The sequence below is a fragment of the Orycteropus afer genome, unplaced genomic scaffold (assembly GCF_000298275.1).
Source record: "Orycteropus afer afer isolate SDZICR_OR568_19922 unplaced genomic scaffold, OryAfe1.0 scaffold00330, whole genome shotgun sequence".
Classification (NCBI taxonomy): Eukaryota; Metazoa; Chordata; class Mammalia; order Tubulidentata; family Orycteropodidae; genus Orycteropus; species Orycteropus afer.
In genome coordinates this window covers 3,719,571-3,740,167 of record NW_006921917.1, presented here as the reverse complement: position 1 = coordinate 3,740,167, position 20,597 = coordinate 3,719,571, and the positions used below count along the sequence as shown (strand labels likewise).

Sequence of the window (20,597 nt, the reverse complement as noted above, 5' to 3'; positions counted from 1 at the left end):
ACAGGAGTGAGTTCATTTCCAGACCTGAAGGGTAACTAGGGGCCGCAGTCTCAGGGGTCTCACCAGGCTCTATCAGACCAATAAAACTGGTCTTTTTTTTTTTTTTAATGATTTTAGTTTTATACCACATTGTTCTCCCATTCTATCCAGGATCCCCTGCACTGAATGGAAAGATCACTCTTGGCAGTATATGGAAGACTGTCAAAAATAGAGCCCGTTTTCACAAGATTAACAGATTAACTTGTCACTTGAACTCATTGGAGCTAGCATTTAACTTCTCTTCTGTAAATCCTAATAAAATGACAATGAAGAGATTTTAAAAAGAGGGAGAAATTAAGAGCCAAATTTTTAATAGAAGCTAGAAAAGAGAAAGATAAGTGGTAACTGATTTAGCAGTGAAGTAGTCACTAAGCCAGCAGTGATGAGAGCCTGCAGCAACCTAATTTACCCTTAAGTTGTTGTTGTTGTTGTTATGTGCCGTCGAGTCGGCCCCGACTCATAGCGACCCCTCCTTGGGTTTCTGAGGCAGTATCACTACGGAAGTAGATTGCCCCATCTTCCTTCTGAGGAGTGGCTGGTAGATTTGAACCGCCAGCCTTCTGGTTAGCAGTCAAGTGCCTTAGCCACTATGCTACCAGAGCTCCCCACCCTTAAGTTAGTGGTATCATATACACATGGGGTAAAGGTGGTCCTAAAATTAGGATTATTTGAAGTAGTTATACCTCCATGATTTCATGTGTCTGTGTAACTGCTCACCCTGCACTCATCGGAGTGCTGGAGGTCTCTTTCTTTGTTGGACATGGAAAACAGATCTTTGGCCTGGAGGACACTGGGCCAGTTGAGGGTAGGAGTACTGTATTGAAAGTAGAGATGAAGTGAGAGTCATATATACTCAGTAATGGTTTCAGGAACTCTGGTGACCAGGCTTATACTTGCCAGGTAGGAGACTAGAAGACTTTTCTCTGGGGAGTTTGACTAGTCAGTCAGAGGAAAGACCTAAGGATATTAACATCAGGGGTTCTCCAACAAAGTAGATCACCCATACTGAAACACACAGTTGAAAATTCCAAACTGTACACTTTCTGGTCAACTTCTTAGCACCTCATAGACAACAAAAGATTTCTAGATATCTGAAGAAACTTATGAGACAGACACCAAAATAAAAGGGGAAAAAACACCTTGGACAAACCCACCAGTCGTTCTGTGGGAGAAACATGTGGCAGTCTGCTTCTGTAAAGATTACAACCTTGGAAACCCTATGGGGGCAGTTCTATTCTGTCCTGTAGGGTTGCTATGAGTCAGAATTGACAGCAATGGGTTTTATTTTTTAAACAATATAGAGTAAAACTTAAAAAACAACAAAAACAAAACAATTGAAGCTCTTAGCTAAAGATTCTGTAAAAAGGGGATTGGCGGATGATATTCTTACTTATTGTATTTGTATGTGCTATAAAAATGTCCATATAAGGTTTGCTGGACTGATAGAGCCTGGTGGAACCACTGAGACTATGGCCTCTAGCTGTCCTTCAGGTCTGGAATTGAACCCACACCTGTGGTTTCCAGCCAAACAAAAGACAGGCATATGAGTTAAACATTTACCTCAAGTAGATACACTCCTTGGAGAGAACAATCATGGGAGAAAGAGGGGCTGTTTATGCACAGGGAGACAGCTCAGGGGGCAGGAGTGCGTGGAGGGATGGACACAGGGAGGAAGTGGAGGGGAGCTGTTGCATTGTGGTAAATTGGGTCCATGTCATAAGACAAAGTGTATGTGAACTGCTATATGGAAAGTGAATTTGCTCTGTAAATTTTCACCTGAATCACAATTAAAAAAAAAAAAAAAAAAGTCCATATACAGTTTAATAAAAGGGGAGGGGGATTAAATACAAGAAAGCATACTTGAAAAATAAAGCCATGAAGGCGGGAATGAAAAGTCTGGCAGACAGAAGAGCAATTGAGGACTTTGGTTCACAAATAAAGGAAAAGACAGAAATGGCGTATAGGAGGAGAAAGAGAAGAAAGTTAGAGAATCAGTCCAGGACGCTTGAATTCTGGAAGGAGTGAACAGAGAAAATGAAGGGGAAGAAATCAGGTGACTAATTCACAACTGTTTCAAAGAGTGGAAGGACTTGGGCTTCCGGATTTAAAGGGCCCAACATAATGGAGGAAAGTAGGCCCCCACCAAGGCAGGTCATGAAATATCAGAACACTCAGCTCAAAGAAAAAAGGTCTTTAAAAAGCTTCCAGAGAGAAAACAGACCATATGCTAAGGACTGGCAATCAGAATGACTCTGAGCCTCTTAACAGAAACATCCATGCTAGAAGGCAGTGAGTGGACCGTCACCATTTCTGGAGAAAGTGATTTCTGTACTCAACTGTGTCAGGGTGCAGCTTAAGCCGTGGTAGAGACCAGAAAATACAATGACTCAACGCAATAGAACTGAATTGTTTTCCTCATGAAACAGTTCAGTGGGTAGAGGGCTGTGCTCCACGAAACCATACAGGGACCAGGGCCAGCAGTGCAGCTCTGCCATCTTTAGGGTCTTACCCTCACAAGTGTGGGCTGCAGACCAGCAGCACTGGCGTTACTTGGGTGCTTATTAGAAATGCAGAGTTTCAGGCCCTGTGCCAGCCCTACTGTCTTAAGAGCCTCAGAGGATTCATGTACACAGTAAAATTTGAGAAACACTACTGCTACAGGACGTTGCTGTTGTCTGCGTTGTCAAAACCGGGAGGCTGCCATAGTCTGAGCTGCTGGCAGGAAGGGGAAGAGGAAATGTGGAGGAAGCACATCGGTCTCAGAGGTCTGGCGAGGAAAAGACTCATTTCTACTCACATTCTGTTGAAGAGAACTTCGTCATATGGTCTCACCCAACTTGGGGGCTCTGGGAAATCCAGTCCTTACATACGTGGCCAGCGTTGTTTTCTTACCATGGAAGGATAGATTTTAGGAGATAGCTAGAGTGTTACAACAAGGAGCCTGGGTAGCACAAGTGATTGGTGATTGGCTAGTAACCAGAAGGTTAAAGGTTCAAACCCCCCCCCCCCAGTGGTTTCATGGAGGCCTGGTGAACTGCTTCTGTAAAGATTACAGTCAAGAAAACCCTATGTTTTTTTCCTACTCTATTTTACTCTATAACATGGGGTTATTGTGAATCGGGGGCCAACTTGACAGGCAGCTAACAACCACAGAGTCTCCCAGCAGCCAAACTATCAATTACAAACGTAGGATAAACCAAACAAACCCACCAAACCCACTGCCATTGAGTTGATTCTGACTCATGGTGACCCGCATTGGGTTTCCAAGACAGTAAATCTTTACAGAAGTAGATTGCCTTGTCTTCATTCTGCAGAGTGGCTGATGGGTTTGAGCTACCAGCCTTCTGGTTAGCAGTCAAATGCATTAGGCACTGTGCCACCAGAGCGCCTTCAAAGGTAAACATGTTTTAATATATATGAGGTCTCAACATTTTTCTCCTATGCACTCTTTCTCAGGAAATAATTCGAGTTAGACCCAGAAAAAGAAAAATGGGGTATTCAAGAACTAAGATCTTTAACTGTGAGAGAGATGAAGAGAACCCCAGGATTATGGTGAAGAAGAATCTCAGGGTGACAAGAATGAAGAGCATTCAGCCCAGAGTGGAACAGGTTAGGAAGCTCAGAGAGGTTTCTTCAAAGAGATGTGAGAGAGAGATCATCTAATTTGTTTTAAATGAATTGAGAGGCTAGATAGACCTTTTGGAGGGGCATATGGTGTCGAATTAATGATAAATTCAGAGAAGCAAGTTACAAAATGACAATAATTCAGGGAAAACAAAGTTATGCAAGAAGAGAAAAGTAATCATAGTATATCACATGACTCAGCAGCTACGAATAACATTTCCATCGTCATAATAACGTAACACACTGAATACTTATGTAACCCAGCCTCTTAGGGTGTGGGATATGAGGCAGGATGGAAAGTGTCCGATGTGAGGCAGGGAAGACAAAGAGCTCAGTCTTCATGTTACATAGTGGGAAGCTAGTAGATGTTGCTTCAAACAAACAAAAAAAGTAGCAAAATAAGCATGTTGTTTACAGAGATGGAGGTGAATACTAAAAGACTTATCTATTTTAGGTGAAAGTAGTTGCCTCTGAGGACAAGGGAAGTGGGCAGTGGTCTGCTTTTCATTGTAAAAGGTCTGGTAATACTATCTAACTCCTTAAACTATATATAACTTAAAAAAAAAAAAAGAAAAGAATGAAAAGTGAGAGAGGAAATAGTGAGTGTACTTTATTGTGAAAGAAGCCTAAGAGTGGATAAGTGGTTTTGCTTTGATTTCCTCCCTCCTTCGCTCCTTTTTTTCTTTCTTGTGTGGGTTTGTTTTCCATGGAGGAAGAGCCAATAGAGACAGGTGGAAGAGAGGGGGTAGTTTGATGAATCAAGGTCTCAGGAGGAGGTGGGAGGGGAGAGATCCACAGGTGGAAGGATTAGCTTTGAACCAGAGAAGGCATTTTAACCTTGGTTGTGTAGGAGAAGTGGTACAGTGTTTGTAGGTGGGTGGGAAATTGAAATCATTCATCTCTCATAGCCTAATCTCTTAAGGAAAAAAAGGAGAAGCCATGGCAAAAGTGAGGAAGGTTTAGAAAAATTAGAATGGGAGCAGGAGAGGGAGGTGACCAGGGACATGGAGAGTGACAAAGGGTTATCCGGTATCGACAGCCCAGCTGAGGTTAGACACCCTGCGTTTGTAGCAGCCCCAAATCCATACTCAGCACCTAGCACAGTGGTTGGCACCTGTTGTTGTTTTGTGCTGTCGAGTCAGACCCAACTCATAGCGACTCCTCCTTGGGTTTCCGAGGCGGTATCACTATGGAAGTAGATTGCCCTAGCTTTCTTCAGAGGAGTGGCTGGTGGGTTGGAACTGCCAGCCTTTTGCTTAATAGTCAAATGCCATAGGCACTCCGCCACTAGAGCTCCCAGAGGAAGGCTTGTTGTTGTTGTTGTTATGTGCCGTCGAGTCGGACCCGACTTATAGCAGCCCCTCCTTGGGTTTCCAAGGCAGTGTCATTACGGAAGTAGATTGCCCCATTTTCCATCTGAGGAGTGGTTGGTGGGTTTGAACCACCAGCCTTCTGGTTAGCAGTCAAGTGCCTTAGCCACTATGTTACCAGAGCTCCCGGAGGAAGGCTAGAAGGGCCATATTAAGCAATTCACTGCACTGCATTGAGGTACATATAATACTTTGTAATAACCAATGGACACTACTTTGTGACTTGCATCAAAACAGTGTCTTTACTGTATTATTATGGTAAAGAAGTTTTAGTGTATCTGGAAGTGTTTCTTTAATGTTTTATATGCATAACAATTGGGCAATCCTACTTCCATAGTGTTACTGCCTCGGAAACCCAAGGAGGGGTCGCTATGAGTCGGGGGGCCAACTCGACGGCACATAACAACAACAACAACAGAGACTAAGACAGATATTTGACTAACTGATGGTACATATGAACTATAACTGTTTCAACTTACATACAAATTTGACTTAAAGACAGATTTAGGAACAAAACTTGTTTGTAATCCAGGGACTGCCTAAATGGTGAAAGGAGAAGTTGAATGTGCTGATGAGATAGTGGTTGATATGATCTTGACCTTTAGCCTGGAAAGAAAAGGAAGTATCATAGATTGTAAAATATAGAATGGTCAAGAGCTTAGTGACAAAACAAAGAAGCCATAAAAAAAAAGTGATTATAATTGATTACATCAAAATAAAAAAAATTATGCACTGTTAAAAAATATTAGAAACAAACTGAGAAGATAAATGACAAGCTGGGAAAATAAACATTTGCAACATACATGACAAAAGGCTAATTTCTTTAATGTGTAGAGTTCTTGGAATACATTGAAAGAAGGACCAAAAAAACAACCAAACTCACTGCCGTGGAGTCAGATCTGATTCATAGCAACCCCTCCTTGGGTTTCCAAGGCAGTATCACTGTGGAAGTAGATTGCCCAACCTTCCTTCTGAGGAGTGGCTGGTAGCCTTAAATCGCCAGGCTTCTGGTTAGAAGTCAAATGCCTTAGGCACTATGCTACCAGAGCTCCCAAAAGAAAGACACCAACCCAATAAATTGGGTTTATCCTCACTTAGTAAGAAATGTAAATTAAAATTATTAAAACATATTTCACTTGATTTGTTGTTGTTGTTATGTGCCGTCGAGTTGGCTCTGACTCACAGTGACCCCATGCACAACAGAACAAAACACGGCCCGGTCCTGTGCCAGCCCCACGATCCTTGCTATACCTGAGCCCATTGTTGCAGCCACTGTGTCAATCCATCTTGTTGAGGATCTTCCCCTTTTTCGTTGACCCTCCACTTCACCAGCATGATATCCTTCTCCAGGGAATGGTCCCTTCTGACAACATGACCAAAGTAGGTGAGATGAAGTCTGGCAGCCTCTCTTCAAGGACCATTCTGGCTGCACTTCTTCCAGGACAGATTTGTTCTTCTGGCAGTCCATGGTACTTTCAGTATTCTTCACCAACACCGCAACTCAAAAGCATCAACTTTTCTTGGTTCTTCCTTATTCATCGTCCAGCTCTCACATGCATTATGAGGCAATTGAAAATACCATGGCTTGGCACACCTTGGTCTTCAAACAGACTTAGTCTTCAGCACTTTAAAGAGGTCTTTTGCAGCAGATTTGCCCAGTGCAATTACATTGTCTGATGTCTTGACTGCTGCGTCCGTTGGTGTTGATTGTGGATCCAAGTAAAATGAAATCCCTGACAACTTCTGTCTTTCCTCTATTTGTTGTAATGTTGCTTATTGGTCCAGTTGTGAGGATTTTTGTTTTCTTTATGTTGAGATGTAATCCATCCTGCAGACCGTAGTCTTTCATCTTCCTCAGTAAGTGCTTCAAGTCATCTTCACTTTCAGCAAGCAAGATCATGTCGTCTGCGTATCACAGGTTGTTAATGAGTCTTCCTCCACCTGATTGGCAGTGATAAAAAAAAAAATGCTCACGCTCTTTGGCCCAATAATTCTACTTTTAAGAATTTGTTCTACAGATACACGTCATTATGTGCTAAAGACTTATCTTCAAGGATAATTATTGTAATACCAGCAAAAGAGTGGGCGCATCCTACACGTGTAAACTGGTAAATAAATAATGATATCCAGGCAGTGGAAAACTATGCAGCCCTTTAAAAGAACAAAGTATATCTCTGTGTATTTTTAAGGAGTGAGAAATGCCCTCCTAGATACACTTAAAGTGAAAAAAAGCAAGGTATAGAACAGTGTTGATGGTGTGTACAAGCTGTGTTTAAAAAAAGGAGGGGGTGCAAACGGGTAAGCACTCTTGACTACTAACGAGAGATTGGCGGTTTGAACCCACCCTGAGGCATCTTGGAAGACAGGCCTGGCAGTCTCCTTCTGATAGTTCGCAGCCTTGAAAACGCTGTGGAGCAGTTCTGTTCTGGACACGGGGGGTCACCATGAGTCACAATCAACTCAGTGGCAACTAACCACGACATACTTGCCAAAGGCTGGGTATAAATAAATCTCTGAGAGAATAATCAAGAAACTGATTCTGGGTGGTTGCCGCTGGAGGGAGAAATGGGAGGTAGGGATCAGGGGCAGGAGGGAGCTTCATTTTCATTGTTTACTCTTTTATCCTTTCTGGATATTTTTTCAAAACCATGTGTATGTATTACCTTCTTAAACCCATTAAAATTATTTTAAAAAAAACAAATTCATTGTTTCTCAAAAATGTGGGATCTTAGGTTGGACTAACTGCATTAATCACCCTTGGGTGCTAATTAAAAATGCAGATTCATAGATTCTTCCTGAGAAAAGGGCGTGGGGGCAGTGTCCAACCCCTTCTAACCTCACAAGGGGGAAGGAAGATCCAAAACAGCGTCAGCAACCTAAGGCTGATTCCTGTGAGGCAGAGGTCAGACATGCCACCACCCTCTCATCCTATTTACCAGTTCTGACACCAGTCCTTCCATGGCAGTCTCTCCTTCTGTGTTGGGTTTGATAACTCACTGCAGTGGCCCCACAGACAATACGGAATTCACAGACAGTAGTCACTATCTGGGCTTTGTTAGGGAAGTAACAGGTTACAATTCAGGATCAAAAACAAGCCAGGATACAGTTCTTCAATCAGGACAGCTTCTCAGTTGTGCCATAGGCACACTTCTCTCCGTCCTCAGCCTCTGCCCTGGCTGGTCAGTGTTACAAAGCTCTTAGCTTTGTTGATAGGCACCCAAAGAGGCACCCCACTCTTGCCAGCAGACCTCCTGCCTGAAGGCACTCACCTGTCTCCCTCTGTGGGCTGGGGAAGCCCACCACTCTGCCTCATGCTGGTCTCCTGCTTATGCTGCTTCTATTGCTACCACCTTTCAGCTGTTTCTCTGCTGTCTCAGCCCAGGGATCTCGAGTCCAAAGGCATGTTCCACTTCTGGTTCTTGTCTCTTGATGGTACTGAGCTCCCCCTTTCCACCTCTGGGGTGGCTCATTTTAAGCCTAGTGGATGGCAAAACGGACCTATCCTCATGCTAGGGTCCAATACACCTTATTTTCACAGTCCCACCCCCACAAGGGGAGCTCTGGTGGTGTAGCGCCTAAGGCATTTGACTGCTAACCAGAAGGCTGGCAGTTCAAACCCACCAGCCACTCCTCAGAAGGAAGGTTGGGCAATCTACTTCCGTAGATACTGCCTCGGAAACCCAGGGAGGGGTCGTTACGAGTCGGGTCCGACTTGATGGCACATAACAACAACAACAATGCTGAACAAAACTCAAAATCATTAAAAGAAAAAAAAGGACCAGGTTTGCTTGTCTGATAGAGCCTGATGGAACCACTGAGACTGTGGCGCCTAGCTGCCCTGCAGGTCTGGAATTGAACACACTCCTGTGGCTTCCAGCCAAACTAACGACAGGCATATGAGCTGAACATTTACTTTAGGTAGACACACTCCTTAGAGAGAACAATCATGGGCTGTGTATGCACAGGGAGACGGCTTGAGGGGCAGGAGTACATGGGAGGGAAAGACACAGGAAGAGGTAACTATGGGGAGGAAGTGGGAGGGGAGCTGTTGCATTGTGGGATATTGCAGTCAATGTCATGAGACAAAGTGTATGTGAGCTGCTATATGGAAAGTGAATTTATAAACTTTCACCCAGATCACACACAGACACACACACATACACACAAAGTCTGGTCTGAACCTATCAGCCACTCTGTGGGAAAAGATGTGGCAGTCTGCCTCTATAAAGATGTATAGCTTTAGAAACCCTGTGGACAGTTCTGCTCTGTCCTTTAGGGCCACTATGGGTCAGAATTGACTCGAAGGCAATGGATAGTGGTAGTAGTAAACCTGCTTCAGTGTCCCTGGCCATCTTCAGGCCCTGAAATGTTTTCTGTTCCTTCCTGCCATTGCCCAGATGCTCATCCCGAGCGTGGTCTCCTAACTCCTCCTCGTCTCTCAGTTCTCTTATTAAGGTCACTTTATCCAGAAAATCTCCCCTAAACCCCGGCCTAGGTCAGAACTCCCTGTCATTGTATTCTCATGGCCCCTATACTTTCCCTTTAGAGCATAGACATTATGCTTTAATGTTTATCTTGGTCACTGCTATGTCCCTAGACTATGCCTGGGACCTATTAGGGGCTCAGTAAATGTCCATGGAATGAATGAATGAATGAGTACTTAAGAGAAAAAGAGAGCAAGGTGGGGCTATAGAAGGGGTGGGTGATGGAGGTAAGAAATGTCAATGGAGCTTTGTTCGCCCCTCCAGCCCAGCCTGGGGTTTTGGCCAAGCCTTGGAGTGTCTGAAGTCACCGAGCACCAGGATGTCACTCCTAGGTCTTGGGCCCCAGCAACAGACTCGGGCTGCCTCGGCTTGGGTGTTAGTTGGAAGCACTAGATTCCATGGATATGTTGTGTGGCTCCTCTGTCCGATGAGGCCTACAGACGTGGCCCTGCCGAGCCCAGGAATGGACCACTTGAGCATTCACAAGGAGCAGCAGAAATGAGCTAAAGCCAGGTCGTACCTTAGTCATGGGTGTCTGGCTTGCTCTGCCCATCACCCAAGAGCCATCTAGTCTGCAGGGCAGCTGGTTATTATTTCCCCTGTAAATGAATGTTTACTTTGTGGCTTTACCAGAGCGTACCCTTGAGTTTGGACTGACCAAATCAAGTTTCTGTATTTACCTTGGAACACAGGTTCCCTGAGGGTACAGAGAAGAGTAAGATGAGTCCTCACCCTAATGGTTGTCACAGGCTAACAGAATCATGGTTGAGCACTGCAGTGCAGTGAATTGCTTAATAAGGCCTTTCTAGCCATAAAACAACAACAACAAAAAAACACCAAACTCATTGCCCTCCAGTTGGGTCTGACTCATAGCGATCCCTCCTCAGTTTCCAAGGCAGTATCACTAAAGAAGTAGATTGCCCCATCTTCCTTCTAGCCATAGTCCTCCGTTTTGCAATGTATTGTAAATCCTAGCTTCTATGCCTATTTAAGGAACTCTGGTGGTGCAGTGCCTAAGGCATTTGACCGCTAATCAGAAGGTTGGCGGTTAAAACCCACCAGCTGCTCTGAGGAAGGAAGATGGGGCAATCTACTCCCGTAAAGATTTACTGCTTCGGAAACGGTTTCCATCGAGGGTTGCTATGAGTAGGAATTGACTCCATGGCAGCGAGTTAGTAGTTATGCCTGTTTAGGGTGGGATGTATCTTCAATCCCATCTTGCTGGAGGATGTGACTCAAGTCACCACCCTTAGTTCCCCTGAGGGTCTACATGTGAATGTTCTGGCAAAGTCTGCTCTCTCTTGCTCCGGATCCTGCATTTGGTTCGTCAGCATGTCACCTCTGGAACTGAGACAGCAGCCAGCTAATTCAGGTTCACCAGCCCCTGCAACCACATAAGGGAGGCGACTCCTCCAGACCCACGGATTTGAGGGTGGTCAGCCTCCTAGCCTCCAACCACTGCGTGAGCCATTTTATCGGCAGTTTGTAAATCTGTGAGACATTACAGCAAGCTATGAAACCTTAGGATGGGAGGGAGAGTACTGAGGGGAGGAGGAGGAGGAGTGGATGTTAGAGATGATGGAAAGTACAGCAGTCTGGAAAAGTTAGACATTTAGGACATCTTTAATCTCCACCTCATAGGGACCAGCCTTGTGGTGATCCTTCTGAAAGAAATTACTCAGGCAAGCACATTACACACTCCTTAAATTCTGCATAGAAAACACACAACAAGCTCATCCCTATTAAAAGGTTTATTTTCTTCTTTATGCTCAGAAACAAAGAAATGGCCTTGCCCTCCAAAGGGTCTCATCTTGAATGGAATGGGAGGCAACAGAGCGACAGGAGCAGGTGGGAGGTGGAATGGGAAAGTTCTTTTTCGCTCCTTTCCTATCACTCCACTTTCCAGTATCCCCCCGACTCCAAAAAAGTTAGGTACAAACACAGCTTGCCACCCACTGGGAGATTGGGGAGGCAGAGCTATAGTCAAAAAATTAATGCCCACTTTCAAGAGGAGATGGGTCCAGTGCATATCTGGGGGGATGGGGAGAGGAAGGGAAGGGGTTGGTTGAGGAAGCTGCTGGACGGAGCGGAAAGGAAGACAGGCGGGGACCGCCTCCCCCCTGACAGGAGTGGGGATCTTGGTCCTACCCCTGCCTCTCCCAGCATCACCCACTCCCTTCCTCCAGCCCCCCTCCTAGCAGAACTGGTCGTCATAGTCCTCGTCCTTCATCCCCTTCAGCCGGAGCCGGGCAAAGTCCTCAAACACAATGTCATCGTCTGTGGCATAGCTTGGCAGTGGAAAGACAAAATGAGGCAAGGGCTTCAGAGCCTTTTCTCGACCTTCTGCTTCCCTCCCAGAGACAGGTCTGACTTAGGCACAACCAACAGTCACGCAGCAACGGGATTGGAGATATTTGTAAAAAGGGAAAGGGTGGGGGCAGTACTGGGCAGCTTCACCAGGTCACGGCATCTGGGTTTGATACTTCAACTGACTCTTTCCCCAATGGCCAAAAATAGGCTTGAGGGTAGATTTGAATCCTATAGGAATCGTCGTCAAAGTGGGTGAGAGGGAGAGGTGGGGGAGGGATGAATTTCTTACTTGGTATCAAATTCGATGAGGTTGGTATCCACAGGGACATCTGCTTCAGGAGCCGCTGAGGGGAAGAGAAGAGGTGAGTGGGTGGGTACTAGAAGTTCCAGCATGTCTCTTACTAACCCTCTCACGTCCTCCCTCTGGAGGCTTAGGGTAGTTATGCTTACCTGACTGGGGTCTGGGGTGAGTGATGATGTGGTCATGGGGCTTGGGGTGCATAAGAACAAAAGGCAGCTCCACAGAGACGTCTCTGGGGGAGGGGAGAGCTGGCATGAACAGAGAGCTGGCATGCAGAGAGAACCAGTGTAGTCCCACCCCAGCCCCCACAACTCACCCGCCTCGAGACACCACCAGCTTCACCTTGACCCTGTAGGACACCAGGATCCCCAGCACCTCCTTGTTGGCACCCTCCTTCACTCTGCAAACAGAGCGGAGAGTCGGACTAGGACCTACTGTCCTGTCACCCCGTCGCACCCTTGGGGCTTCCAGTGAGTGCTGAGCAGAACAACAAGCTGCCATCAGCCCTGGGGCTCCAGTCACACACTCTGTGCTGTTCTTGTAGTCAAGGAGCCACCTCATTCGTCTACCTAGAGCTCTCCTGTGGCTTCCCATCTCTTGCTTCTACAGCAAAAGCCTAGGCCCCTGTGGCCCTGAGCTCCCCGTGTGCTCTTCCTTAGCCCTCTGACCTCACCTCCTCTCCTTGCGCATCCTCACCATGCTGCCCTCAGGCCTGTCCTGTGGTTGTGCAGTGTGTACCCTGGACAGAGGCCTACCTCTTACACTGTGAAGCTGTGGACCCCTGCCACAAGCACAGTGGCATCGTGTAAGCTAGCAGAGCTACTGCTTGGCCACCTCAGGGTCTCTGTGCTAGTCCTCCTATCTTCCTGGAGCCCTCTTCCTGCCCACCCACACTGCTTGCTTCTTTGGGTCCTTATTCCAAATTCACCTCTGTATTACACTTTCCATAGTCACTGTGTTTAACTTAACACACCCTGTTCCTCTCCGTATCCACTTTGTATCTCCCTCGCTTCTGGGCTTTGCTTTTCTTTTGTAACACTTATTACAAAATTATCATTTCCTCATGATCAGATCTGCCTGTCTTCCCCTGACTAGAACAGAAGAGATCTGGTCCCATCTGGACGATGTTGATATATCTCTAGCCCCTAAGACGGAGCCTGGCACAGCTGGCACCTTTGTTGGATGAAGGTCTTATTTCTTGGGCTGGAGACCCTGCTCTGCCATAGCCCCCCTTACATGGTGCTGGAAGCCAGATTGGTGTCCTCGTGTTTGAGTTTCCCATCCAAGGCGAGGCCACGCTTCTCCCGGTTGTCACTGAGGAGCGGAGTTATGGTGTACACCTTACAGAACGTGGAACTGGGGGACACCTGGTCACTGGCGGTGGGAGCGAGAGAACAAGGAGGACTCTTGGAGGGCCAGGCTGGGCAAGGGGCAGCCCACCACCACCAAGCAGCATCTCCCACATCACTAGCCCCTTGTTCTATTGAGCACACCTCACAAGGGAGTACGTTTGGGCTCAGCCTGCTCAGGAAAATGGACAGCTCGGAGCTACCCGATTCAGAAAGGAATGCCCCTTTAATTGGCAATAGTGCAGGAGGAATTCTTCCCTGGTTCTGCTGTTCTCACCCCAAGACTGAGATCCAGGTCTGTGGTGCTACTCACTCTTGTTCAATTTGAGCCACCGGACACTTGTACTGGGCGGTGCTGAAGAGGCAGATGTCGGCGTACTGTCTCACTGTGGGACGGGGGGCGTCACAGCAGCTTTGCACGGAGCGCAACTCCAGACCACCTGGCACGGCCCTGGGCCCCAGCCCGACACTACCCTCCCACCCTCTACATCTAACCTCTTCACAGAAATAAGCTCCGAGGCCCCACCGGTCATTCTGAACAATCTAAATTCTTCAAGTGCTGTTGCGTCCCCCACCCCGAACATGTCGTTGGACTGAGCCACCTCTATAACTCCCTCCCTCAAGACTCTCTCCCAACCCCCACTTCCTACCAGAGACTTTGATCTTCTTGACTGTCTTGGTGGAGTTGTTGGTGACATGGACGTTGACATTGAGAGGCTCCCCGTGGTAGTACAGCTTTGGAGGGAGAGGGTCAGTTAATTTGGTTTGTTTTCAGGGGTCTAGTTACTTGTGTGCCCCCAACTCAGAGACACTACTTTGCCTCCTCTCTCTGAATCCAAGGCCATGATGACACCACACCCATCTAGAGCATCCTCCTTCAAAGAGGCCATACTGACATGTGGCTTCACACCTTCCCCTGGGGTCTGGCCTGCATTGTGGCCCCTGAGTCATCCTCTTGCACCCCACCTCCTTGTCCAGGGATGCCTCGAGGTGGAGGGAACGGTCAGACATGAGGAAGTGGCGTGTGGTTTCAGCTGAAGGCTGAGGGCCGGGTTTCTCAGGGGCAAACTGCACCTTTCGGATCACCAGTCGCACAGAGTTCCTGGAAGTGGGGGTGAGGTGGGGGAGGAGTCGGTGCTCAGACACTCAGATCCCTGCTCCCACCTCCCACAGGCTTAGGGTTCATGCCAGCAGGGAGGGATGGTGAAACTACAGAGGAGGTTGCATCCCTTACCTTTTGTGGCTTTTCTCTTCTAGTGATTTGGCACAGAAGGCTCGAATCTCAAAGTCTACCCCGCAGGCCTTGGGGGTGGAGGGAGAGAAGGCCACATCGTATACAAGGCCCCTGGCACCACCACTGCCCTTCCTTCCTCCCCTCTTCCTTGTCTTGGGTAGAACTCTTGCCCCCTCCTGGTCTGTGGCACAGGGAAACTCAATCTTATGCCTTCCCTGAGTCTCCAAGGCTTGACACCCAGCAGAGGGGTAGTACCGGCAGTGCAAGGCAAGCCTCTGCACTCAGGTACACACAGGTCATCAGAGTCGGGGGCAGTGTCCTATGTGAGCAGTGGCCATACCATACACCCAACTCCCACCAGGACACTTCTCTGCCCTTGGCCCCACTCCTGGCCTCTCCTGACAGTCCACTGTGCTTCCAGGCTGCTGCTGGGCCCCCTCTGCCCTGCTAGCTCAGAGCTCTCTCTTCCTTACCTTCCCTGTGTCCTCTGGGCCTGGCTGCAGTGTGACAGAGCAGGGCAGATTCTGGGGTATCTGTGGCAGAGGGGAGGGAAGGCTTCAGTCTCTCTGGAAAGCCCCCCAGTCTCCCTCCCAATCTCAACCTGAGGATGAGAAGGAAGAAGGAAGGGGCTCCAGGAGGCAGCAAGGTGAGGGCTTCCTGAATGCAAAAGGAACTTCAAGAGAGGTGGGCTGGGTCCCTGCCTCCTCCTCCCTTTCATGCAAGGCCACAGCCTCACTATTTTTCCAGATCTACTCATGACAGGTGCCTCACACCCAAACTCAGCCCAGACCCCTTGCCCTGTGGAGGGTGGGGGCATCCTCACTGTGAAAAAAAAGGGGTGGGCATGCTGGCCCAGCTTCCTCAGCAGCCGGTCCTGTAGGCGAGTAGGGGGCCGGGGTGGGTTGGGCATTGGGGGGAAAGCCTGGTAGGTGGCGATGAACAGGTCTTTGCGGAAGGACAAGCCCAGCACATCCAGGTCTTCACGGCCATAGCGGAAGGCGCAGGTGAGGGTCACAAACACTGGCAAGGGAGGGCAAAGTGAAGAGGTCAGAAACCCCCTCCCCCAGGCCCCCAGAATCTTACAGCAGCTGCTCCACCCTTGGGAATTACCTCAGTCCTATTCCTCTCTTCTGCCTTGGCCCATCTCTCTGGGGTACCCCCTCAATGCCAGCCCATTTCATCTCCCTGCCTTCCCTTGAGCCCCTGCATTTGGGGCCAGTACCTTTGCGGTCCTTCAAGTAGTCAGGGTCCACGAGCACCACACCATCTAGAAACGGACACATGAGTTCACTTCCCACTAGAGCCTCTCCCCCATTCCTGGACCCTGGGAACTGCTTTCCCTCTTAAGGGATGAGTTGCCACTTTCTGGGAGAACTTACCTACAGGGTCCACTTTATCCAGGTGATCTACAAAGTCTCGCTTGCCCAGGTACACGGTGAGCTGAGGGTGTAGAGGGTCACAGGGAAGGTTGGGTAGGAGGGTGACAAAATACCAGAGCGCTCAAAAGTGGCTGTGCTGCCCCTGGGTTTGCCTAGGCTAGGGTATCAGGAGGGAGTTTCTCCTGTTTTCTTCCGGTTGGTTTCCAAGACTGCTTAACCTTTAGGCTTCTTAGCTGCTCCCTAATTTCTTTTCATACTTCTGCCCACTAGTCAGGTGTCTGTAGGTCCTCAGGGGACCTCAGCCCTAGGCAGCCAGTTAGCAGCTGTTGGCCTCAGGGGCTCTGGGATAAAACAGACCATAGCCTGGGGGTTTGTTTACTTTCCCCAGCCCCAGACACCTGGGTTGGCTTCTCTTTGGTCTTGTTTAGGGACCCAGGCCTCTCCCCACCCACCCCTGCAGCTAGCCCAGGCTCAGCAGGGAAGGAAGTAGGTTCTTAGCTGTCACAGGAAGTGGGGAGCTAGGGGTTGGGGAACATCTAGGGGCAGGCTGGGCTGTTAGGGCCCAGGGAGGGTCAAGAGGATAAGCATGTGGGAGACTCACCTTGCAGTTAGGGCTTGACTTCTTGAAGACCCTAACAAAACAGAAAGGGAAACCCCACTGCCTCCCTCAGACTCAGCAGGGACCCGCCTGCCAGGACCTCATCCCTCCCCAGCCCAGGAAGCAAAGTTCTCCTAGGGTCCTGCTGGGGGCTTTCCCCAGCCTCCCCACCTTCCCCTAGTCCCAGAAGGAAAGGCACCCGCAACTCCTTAATATTTCCAGCACAGCAGCCACTTGAAGCGGGTTGCCATGGCAAATCCCATTTCTCTTATCCTTGGTCCATCCTCACTAGCCCCTCCTTCCCTACAGTAATGGCCACTGGTTGCCACAGGAACCACCCAGGTTTTCCCAGGACCTGAGTGACAGGTTACAACAGCATCTGTGTAAGATCTAACCCTCTTTCCATCTTCTCTGGTCTCCACTTGCTCATGGCGGGAAGGGGCAGATGTCCCAGCACCAATGACAGTTCTGATTTGGAAGAGCAGTGGCCCTAGCCTTTGCCCTTAAAATGGCTCCTATAACAGGAACCACCCAGGTCTGACCCTGTTCCATTAACCTCCAACTGTCCCCATCTCTGACCTCAGCAGCTTAAAAGCCTAGTCATCTTTCAAGAACCAGTTCAGATGTCACTTCTTTTGGAAAGCAAGCCAGTCAGGACCCCAGGTCACTCTGCTTTGGGGGTTCCTGTCATACCTTGTTCATGCTTTACTTCTGGTGCATAAACTGCACACCACAGCCAGTGAGCTGGGCCTCATCTGTCTGTCTCATGGATAGACTGTGGGGAACATAGTCATAGACAGACTATGGGCACCAGGGGCCTTAATCTTTTAGGCATCCCCAGCACAATGCCAGCCAGATGATGAAGATGACGGTGCTGGCTAGCATTTATTGGGTGAAGGCTCTGTGTCCAACACTGCTCCAAGTGTTTCATGTGTTTATCTCATTTATTACTCTTAAGGACCCAATGATGTAAGTCCTAATATTCCTATTGTACAGGTAAGGAAACAGACACAGAAGAACAGTCAAGCGTTTTGCCTAAGATCACAGAGTATAAATGGTGGGACTCTGAAACAAACGAAGGTGGTCTGGCTCCAAGTCCACGCTCTTAATCAATAAATGACTATACTATCCTGACTATAGGAGCTCTGGTAGCGTAGTGCCTAAGGCACTTGACTGCTAACCAGAAGGCTGGTGGTTCAAACCCACCAGCCACTCCTCAGAAGGAAGATTGGACAATCTATTTCCGTAGTTATATAGCCTTGGAAACCCAAGGAGGGGTCGCTATGAGTCAGGTTCGACTCGACGGCACATAACAACAACAACAACAACAACAACAACAACAACAACATCCTGACTCTAACTGGCATTCCTCGTTTGCTGAATAGGATTTGCTTCCTGGTTGCTGAAACAGTGTAAGCCTGGACTCCAACCCTTGTTGGGAGGGAAGGGAGTCTGGCTCTGGCACTCGTGGGCCCGTTCTTTGCTGTACCACCTCACTCCTCCCAATCCACCAAGCCTCAGCAGCCATCCCCGGGAAGGGCCCAGAGATAGCAGAAGCTGAAATTCTGCCAACTGGCCCATCCCGCCTCCAACCCAACTGCCCCAGTTTCTGCTATAACAACTTCACTTTGCCTCTTCTTCCCCAGAAGGCCGAGCTGTCCAAAGACTGTAAGGCAAATGGGTATGGAGGCCCCAGGTACCTCCAACCACTCGAGAACAAAGCATGGATGTGGCAGCTCCCACTTGGAGGCTGAGTGCTATGGTATCATCCAGGCTCTCCCTCCCCTTTGACCTCAGTCGCTTCTGGTTTCTCTTTTTCTCCCAGTGTTTCCTCTCATTACAAGCACTGGCAGAAGGCTACGACAGCCACGGCTACTTGGCCAACTGGAGTAGGGCTCTGGAGCAACTGCCCAGGAGCAGCTACAGGGCACCTGCCCTTTGGATCCTACCCCAGTCATCTCCTGCCAGGCTAAGAAGGCGCAGGGTATGTAGACTGAAGCTGGGGTGACCAGGGAGGTGCCTAGTGAAGTGTGGGGGGACAGAAGCAGATGCCCCTCACATTTCCTGCCATTCTCTCCACTTCCTGTGGCCCAGAACTTACTGGTGGTGGTGGTGGGGAATTGTGCCAAGTCAGCAGTGCCCCTTTAGTCCATCCGTCCCCTTCCCTGAACCTCATAACGGAAACCAGGGCCTCCCTCAATACATAGCAACTTCCCCTTTCTCCTGGGTGACTAACCCCTTATCCAGGACATCAGTCCTCCCTCCCTGTGATCTTCTCTCTGATACTAGTGGACTCCATGCTCAGAAGCCTGGGTTCTCATACTCCATAGGTAGGGAGTGGTGGGCCTAATACAACATTTTGCAGAACAAGTGATGGCTCAGGCAGGACCAGGCCTGCATCTCTGCACCCTCCTATGTTGAGGAATACAGCTCTAACCTTTCCTCTTTTGCTCCTGTTCTCTGGGGACTCGGGCATTCATCCCCTGCCCCCTTGGGGTGCTGGGTCACAACAGGAAGTGGATTTTGCTAGAGACCAAAAAAGAGAACTCGGGGTGTCAGTAGAAGGAAGGAGCCCCGATTGCACAGAAAACATCCGGGGAGTGGATGGCGTGCCCAGGGCAGACATTGCCCACCCCCACCTGGGGGCTGAGGGGTAGGGCTCACGTTCGGGGAGGGTCGCCAAGCACTCTGCTTCCCCAAGAAGAAGCTGTTGCTCCTAGCAACCCAGAGAAGGCAGAAGTTTGGAAGGGGAGACACCCTGCCCTCGGGACAGGTGGGGGCAGCAAAACTGCCTGTGGGGTATTGGACGCGAGCCTGTCCATTGGCTCAGCACAAGTCTGGGGGGATCCCTCCCAAAGTCCAGCCTTCCCAAATACGACCCCTCAAGGCTGGCCACCTGCTCCTCCTCCCTCCGCCCCTGCATCGCAGCTTGCACGGGAGAACCCAGGCGTCCGGCCCCCATATCCCTGGGAGAACCCAGACGCCAGTTTCCCGATCCCCTTAAGCTCTTGCTTCCTACAGGCGCCCGAGCATGCACCCCCATTATCCTCAAGGACCAAAGCTTGCGGCCCCGGATGGCTGCTCCCTAGGGACCCAGGAGTCCGGCCCCACGGATTCTCTCTCCAGTGCCCTTATCTGAGGACCATTTGGGCACTCGCCGAGAGCCGCCGCCCATGCCCCGTCGCGTGGCCCCACCTCCCTTACCTGGTCCCGGGTTTCTCCCCCATGATGCGCGCGCCCGCCGCCCGCCGCCTGCCTCCCGCCGGGTTCGCGGCTCGCTCGCAACCTCCTCGCCCGCTGCCAGGTCCCTGCTCCTCCCCGCACCACTGCGCACGCGCGCTCTCCGCTTTTTCTCTTTTTCCCCCGCTCCCGTCAGGCCCCTCCCTCGGTTCTGGGGAACATGGGCCAGATGCGTCAGCCCGGATCGCGCGCGCCGCGGCGCTGCCCGCCTTCTCCCCACGGACACGCGCGGTGATTGGCTGTACCCCGCCTAGTCCTCCCCTCCCCAGGGAACTCTCTCGGGCGGGCGCAGTTCCTACAACCCACCCACTCCCGCTCTTCCCGCCCATCTCCCCGCCCTTCCACATTCCCTTAAAAACTGATTGGGTTTCCCTAAACGAAGGTTCCCGCCTTCTAGGAGATTAGAGCCCTCTGGTTGGCTCCTGGCATCCAAGACCCTGTGGGGGTTCCCTCCCCTTTGTTTGCTTTCTTAGCGGTGGTGGAAGCGAGGTGGGTAGTGGAGGCGGTAGAATGAGCAGAACCACTGTACGGGAAAGAGGATGGGGAGGGTGCACACGTGGGTGAGCGGTTACAGTTGCTTGATACTTGCTTGACTGCGCGCGGCTCATCGGCTCACCCCAGAGCGTGCAGCGTTTTTTTGACCCGCCCTCCAGCTTCTTTATTATGGTG

General features: G+C 49.5%; 1 protein-coding gene across 1 annotated transcript; it reads right to left on the bottom strand.

The window, feature by feature from the left end:
* Window positions 1–11,711: 11,711 nt before the first annotated feature.
* ARRB2 (arrestin beta 2) lies at window positions 11,712–19,915 on the bottom strand. Its single transcript, XM_007952320.2, has 15 exons — window positions 19,893–19,915; window positions 16,692–16,722; window positions 16,091–16,151; window positions 15,934–15,978; window positions 15,535–15,731; window positions 15,185–15,244; window positions 14,712–14,779; window positions 14,444–14,579; window positions 14,128–14,212; window positions 13,791–13,863; window positions 13,365–13,502; window positions 12,445–12,528; window positions 12,278–12,360; window positions 12,117–12,171; window positions 11,712–11,805 (listed from the first exon to the last, which is right to left on the bottom strand). Exons 1-15 carry the CDS (start codon window positions 19,913–19,915, stop codon window positions 11,712–11,714), a joined length of 1,233 nt encoding a protein of 410 aa, XP_007950511.1.
* Between the last annotated feature and the right edge of the window lie 682 nt (window positions 19,916–20,597).

Excerpts from the sequence above, each read along its gene's own strand:
- ARRB2 (XM_007952320.2), bottom strand. The coding sequence starts at position 19,915 with ATGGGGGAGAAACCCGGGACCAG. Across the intron at positions 16,723-19,892 it reads GGGGAGAAACCCGGGACCAG|GGTCTTCAAGAAGTCAAGCC; the intron begins GTAAGGGAGGTG and ends CTGTTTTGTTAG. Across the intron at positions 15,979-16,090 it reads GGATAAAGTGGACCCTGTAG|ATGGTGTGGTGCTCGTGGAC; the intron begins GTAAGTTCTCCC and ends GTCCGTTTCTAG.